Source organism: Rhagoletis pomonella, unplaced genomic scaffold (genome assembly GCF_013731165.1).
Source record: "Rhagoletis pomonella isolate Grant_MI unplaced genomic scaffold, Rhpom_1.0 Rhpom_scaffold_00004, whole genome shotgun sequence".
Lineage (NCBI taxonomy): Eukaryota > Metazoa > Arthropoda > Insecta > Diptera > Tephritidae > Rhagoletis > Rhagoletis pomonella.
The window spans coordinates 18,802,909-18,808,555 of record NW_023458558.1 but is presented as its reverse complement, the minus strand read 5'-3'; the positions used below and the strand labels follow the sequence as shown (position 1 = coordinate 18,808,555).

The 5,647-nt window shown below is 31.1% G+C and overlaps 2 protein-coding genes across 2 annotated transcripts in view; one reads left to right on the top strand and one right to left on the bottom strand.

Annotated features, from left to right (window-relative positions):
- Positions 1-5,647, top strand: part of LOC118737162 (elongation of very long chain fatty acids protein-like) — a 92,396-nt gene that overhangs the window by 61,838 nt on the left and 24,911 nt on the right. The window lies entirely within an intron of this gene.
- On the bottom strand, positions 913-5,595 carry LOC118737164 (elongation of very long chain fatty acids protein). Its single transcript, XM_036467504.1, has 3 exons — positions 5,464-5,595; positions 5,294-5,374; positions 913-1,419 (listed from the first exon to the last, which is right to left on the bottom strand). The coding sequence occupies exons 1-3, from the start codon at positions 5,554-5,556 to the stop codon at positions 937-939; spliced, it is 657 nt and encodes a 218-aa protein (XP_036323397.1). The 5' UTR covers positions 5,557-5,595; the 3' UTR covers positions 913-936.

The following is a 5,647-nucleotide window of genomic DNA, read 5'->3' as shown; positions in this document are numbered from 1 at the left end:
TTTCGCAATATATGTAAAGTTTTTTATTCTAATTTATTTTCAATATTTTTTAATAAAAATATAGTTCGTACTTCATCAAAAAACAAAAAAACAAAATCTCTAAACTTTGTGCAAAACTCAGGAAAATTCAATACATTTCCATACTAATTTGCAACTTTCTAATTAGATTTTTTAGAAAAATTCTAAGTATTCGGTTTTGCCCATTCAATTTTAGTATAACAAAGTGCAAGTTTGAAGTATCTAAAAACCGCGTTGATGTTTGGCAATTTTTTTTTTTGTTGAAGGTGTTGATCATTTTCTCTATACAAAAAATAATTGTCGAGCATACTTTGTATGGAAGAACCTGAAGAATTAGTTGGGCAATAAAACTGCGTACCTAGAATTAAAAAAAAACTCTGAATAGAAAGTTGCAAATTAGTATGTAAATTTACTGCATTTGTCTGAGTTTTGCACAAAGTTTAGAGATTTACTTTTTATATTTTTTGGTGTAGGACGAACTACATTTTTATAAAAAATTGTTGAAAATAAATTAGAAAAAAAACTTTCCAGATATTGTGAAAAATTCTATGTGTCCATACTTTTGTCCGGCACTGTATGTATATTAGGGTTGCCCTTAAAAATACGAGTATCAACAACCAAATTTTTAATATGACAACCACGGTTTGAGGAAATTGAATTAAAATAAAAAATCGCAAAAATTCGACAAAACTTGTATGAATTTATATGAATAAGTTTCAATTTCATGTTAAACTTATCAGATTTATAGTAAAAATTTCCTCGAATTTTTGCGACAAAAAATTTTTATTTTTTCAACCCTTGTTAGCGACTCCAATATTTTTTTTTAATATTGAAATATTTGTGGATGTATTCCAAGATGTTGATACTTTAAGGACCACCTTAGTGCATAAATATGTATGTAATTATGTTAATTTTTTTTTATCTTTCATATAAGCTCACCTTCTGCTCACGCTTGAGGTACGCCTGTTTGTAAAAGTCGGAGAATAGGAAATAGAACATGGCCGCGTGCGCACCAATAAAGTAAGCAAAACCAATTGGATAGTTACAATCGTTTCTGAAGAATAACTGGAATGAGTGCACCATGACTAACACAAACTGAATCATCTGCAAGACAGTAAGATATTTCTTCCACCACAAATACTTTTGTACTTTGGGTCCCATGGCAGCCAACATGTAGTAGGTGTACATAATTATGTGTACAAAGGTGTTGAGGAAGCCGAAGAACGACGAATGGCCGCCGGGTGTGAATTTCACACCCCACCAAACAGAGCAGGGCATAATGCCGTGATGGATAACATGCAGCGTCGACACTTGATCGTAGCGCTTGCGCATCACAAAGAAGAAAGTGTCGAAAAATTCTGTGAATTTCGAGATGTAGTACCACCAACAGCCTCGTGCCACCTGAAGTGAATGAAAAAGGGAAACAATTTTTGAACCAAAGATATGTATATTAAAGTTATTTTGTAGTTTTTAGTTTTATTGTTCGATGTGGTTGGAAAACAATTTTGGACAAGTTATAATTCAAAGAACGAAACTTTTTTGATATGCAGTTTACAGACTATTACACCGTTAATTTTTGCCTTTTTTTTTTGATTGACAGTGCTACGCCTTTTTTCCATACAAAGTATGTTCGACAATTTTTTTGTATTGAGAAAATGAGCAACACTTTCAAGAAAAAAAAAATTTGCAAAATATCAACGTTATTTTGTAGCCGCTTAAAACTTGCACTTTATTATACGTGCATTAAAATTTAGCAGCCTATTCAAAATATCTATAAGAAATCTAATAAAAATGTTCGAAATTTTGCTGAATCTTTGTCGAATTTTGCTATTTTTTTATAAAGTTTGAAATTTTACATGATCTTTGCTAGGCGATAAGCTTTACTTTCATAGAAAAATAAACAATAAATAAACAAAGCAAAATAGCCAAAACTTGTTAAAATGTCGCATCCGCATTTATATTTTCGCCACTGTATGTACAAATTTCAGGGCGGAGAGCTAATTAAAAATATAGCTCCCTTCATATATGTAAATAAGTAGCAGAAAATTTTTTTAGGGACTCATCGATAAAACAAAAATCCGATGACCAAACTTGCGCCAAATTTTTGGTAGTGTCATCAAAAATACATATACAGTTACTCAAACAAGCATTCAGACACAACGTTTCTCAACACAAAATTTTGCTTGTTCATTTTTAATAAACAAAACCGTATAAATCAAAATTTGTAACTTATTACAACGTGCGTGCTTGAGGCCCTAAACGGCTGCTCCACTGCGTAAATAATAAAAAATTAATTTTTCAATTACTTTTTTCGGCTTCATTCTGAACTCTCCATGCGCGTAGAAATATCGCTTACAAATAAATGAGTTCCACTTATTTAACTTAATTGATGGCATAATAATATTCGCAATTTTGTTGACATTCAACGCTTACTATGTGGATGACATTTTTCATGCTTATTTACCCCATTTTAGCATAGCCACTTACATACATATGTACATATGTACGTACAAATACCAAAATTTGCTCATTGTTTGCTTATCACTAATTATTCATACTACGCTCCTTGTTAGAATAATCCTGTTCATTGGTCCAGACTTCGCTTATGAAATTTAACCAACAAAAAAAAATTAATATATGCGCATTAATTAAATTCCGGATTCTCAACACTTGCATGATTTGAGAAGTGAAAAAATTTTGGCATCAACTAAACGAAGCTTGTTTTTTTTTTGTATCAAACAAAAATCTTTATAATGGCCAACTTCTCTATGCAATCAACCATCTCTTTTTTTTATGTATGTATTTAGTATATGTAAACGCTATTTTATTTTGAAATCAAAGCTAGACACACCCTAAATCTGCGCATATTTTAACGTTGCCAGTTTTTGTTGATTTTAATGAGGTCTTTAGTTTCTTTTGTATTTTTCTGCTTTCACAGACAGCGTGACGCTAACACAAAAATACAGAAACCAAAGTTTCGTTGACTAACAGGGCAATTCTGGCTAAGATGGTTGCAAGTCTTTTGGTAAGACAATTGAAATGCAGTAGAGTGTGCAAAGTACCAGCGTTTCATTCGACAGATCCGGGGCGACTTGGCCGGTACAGTTTTTTATTTTATTTTTTGCTTTCATTAAATTTTTTTCTACTGCATTTTTTTTAATATATAGATTTTAATGCTTTAAAAATAAAAATAGTTTTTTTAATCTTATTAGTTTTTAGCAAATGATTTTATATTCCTATTCTTATTAATTTTTCTCCATCTATAGGTCATTTTTTAAAATGCGGGTCAAAAAGGCCCGTTCTGGTGGGAGTTGGTGAGTAAATCTGTTGGAAAAAGTAGACTACCCCTGTTTTCAATCTACAACCCGCAAAAAATCGTAATAACTCCGTAATTTAACATATTGGTAGATAAGATTATTAAAAAAAAATGTATAAACTAATAGCTCCATAAATTACTTCAATAACCTATCTTTTTCAATTTGTCATTTCTTTAAATTTAAATAGTACATATGGATCTGTAGAGAACATAGAGAACCATGTTTGTATGTACCTACCTCAGACCTTCTTATGTTCGCCCCATCCAACAGCGGCAGGCATTCAACATTTTTATTCGAGTAGGAAGTAACAATATTTAAATTTAAAACTAATTAAAGAACTGCCTCGCGTTTTATATATATTTATGTAGATATGATTTTTTGAAAAGGTGGCAAATCTAATTAAAATTATTTTCTAACTAAAGCTTTCATAAATCTCTTTCAATTGAACTCATGTTTTAATATTTTATATGGCTCGTATATAAGTTAACTAAATTCAGCTTTTAAAACATGTGGCAACCCTCTTCAAACTAAAATCTTCTTAAATGTCTTTCGGTTGACATTGTGATTCAACATCAATTAACTGATTAATTAACTTGAATTCGATTTCCCAAATAAGTGGCAACTCTCCTAAATATGTTAATAATTCATTTTCCCCATTATTGATCCCATATGTTAATAATTCATTTAACTTATTAAATAATTTTAATTTAAACGGGTGGCAACCCTTTTCAAATACCTATTAAATATTCTAAATGTTCACACAAAAAAAAATCGTACCACTTTTCCATATCCCACCCATATTTTGAATCTGATTTTCAAAAGATATGGCAACCGTCCTAAATATAGTTCAGAAATAAAGCCTTTTCAAACTCATTTCGAAACACTCATTCGTTTGACACCCACATTTTATTATTTCATATAACTTGTATAAATACAAGTTAACTTAATTTGACTCTTCCAAAAGGTGGAAACCCTCTTCAAAAGTATTTTCAAAGTAAAATTTCTTTTCTTTCCCCTTCGTCTGACAATGTGATACATATTTCAATTACCTGATGAATTTAGTAGAATTGGTTTTTTAAACATGTGGCAACGCCCTTAAAATTAGTACAAAAATAAAGCCTTATTAAACACACTTCGATTGATTCCCATATTGTAATAATTCATTTAACATTTAATTTTTTTTTTGGTAACCCTCTTCGTAAACCGTAAAAATATTCCAAATGTTCAAGGTAAAGATATCTTAGCATTCCTTTGTTTGTAACCCATATTAAATTTTTTTTCAAACCAATACCGGCTTAAAATTCTTTCGTCCGACACCCAAATTTCAATTACCCAATATTCTTAAGTTAAGTTGCACTTGGTTTTTAAACAGGTGGCAACCCTCTTATATGTAGTTAAGAAATAAGGCCTTTTCAATACCATTTCGATTGATACCCATATTGTAATAATAGATTTAACTTATTAAATTATTTAAATGAGATTTTTTGAAAGGTGGCAACTCTTTTCGAAAAGATAAACCCTTATTTTACATGTGCAGTCGAAGCCCTTTAATTTGACACCTGACCTTAAAAATCGAACGAACGATGTGGATTTGATTAATAATTAAAATTAAATTGCTTGACAGGTGGCAACTCCTTTCGAAAAAGTAAAACCTTATTGCACATCTACAGTCCAGGCCCATTAATTTGACTCCTTACTTTTGAAAATCGAACGAACGTTGCAGATCTGATGACCTTGACAAGTGCCTCATGGCTCTTTGGAATCTTCCTTATGGGCCGTAGCGCAGGCGTTTCCAGACGACAATTCCTTTTAAAGTAAACCTCTAATACATATAACTTATTTAACGTTACTTGCTTAAAAAAAAAACCTGGATCTTTTTCATTTTAAATTGTCCAAAATTATTTCCTCTAACTAAAGTTAAAAATTTTATCCTACCCATAAAATCATCTCCTACTTACCCTCAACGCTCCTGGGGAATATGAATAGTCCACAGGTTCACATCTGATATTATAGCCATTCAACCAACCACCAATGCAGGACTGTTAATGGCGGAACAAAAACGTTAAATATTACCAACTTGATTATATATGTAGTTAAGTTAGTTAAGTACAAATACACACACACTTACCTCATAGAATAGCCATGCGCTGAAGAGTACCTGCGCAAAATTGTAAACGATTAAGACTTTGCGCAATTCAAAAGGTTTTCTGTTTTCCATCATTTTGGGTCCAAGTACCTGCCAAAGAAATCACAAACAAAAAAAAATTAAAGAGATGACAAATAAGAAAATGCAATGCTACGAAACATAGAAA

Excerpts from the sequence above, each read along its gene's own strand:
- LOC118737164 (XM_036467504.1), bottom strand. The coding sequence starts at position 5,556 with ATGATGGAAAACAGAAAACCTTTTGAATTGCGCAAAGTCTTAATCGTT. Across the intron at positions 5,375-5,463 it reads GCGCATGGCTATTCTATGAG|TCCTGCATTGGTGGTTGGTT; the intron begins GTAAGTGTGTGT and ends CGCCATTAACAG. Across the intron at positions 1,420-5,293 it reads ATTCCCCAGGAGCGTTGAGG|GTGGCACGAGGCTGTTGGTG; the intron begins GTAAGTAGGAGA and ends CATTCACTTCAG.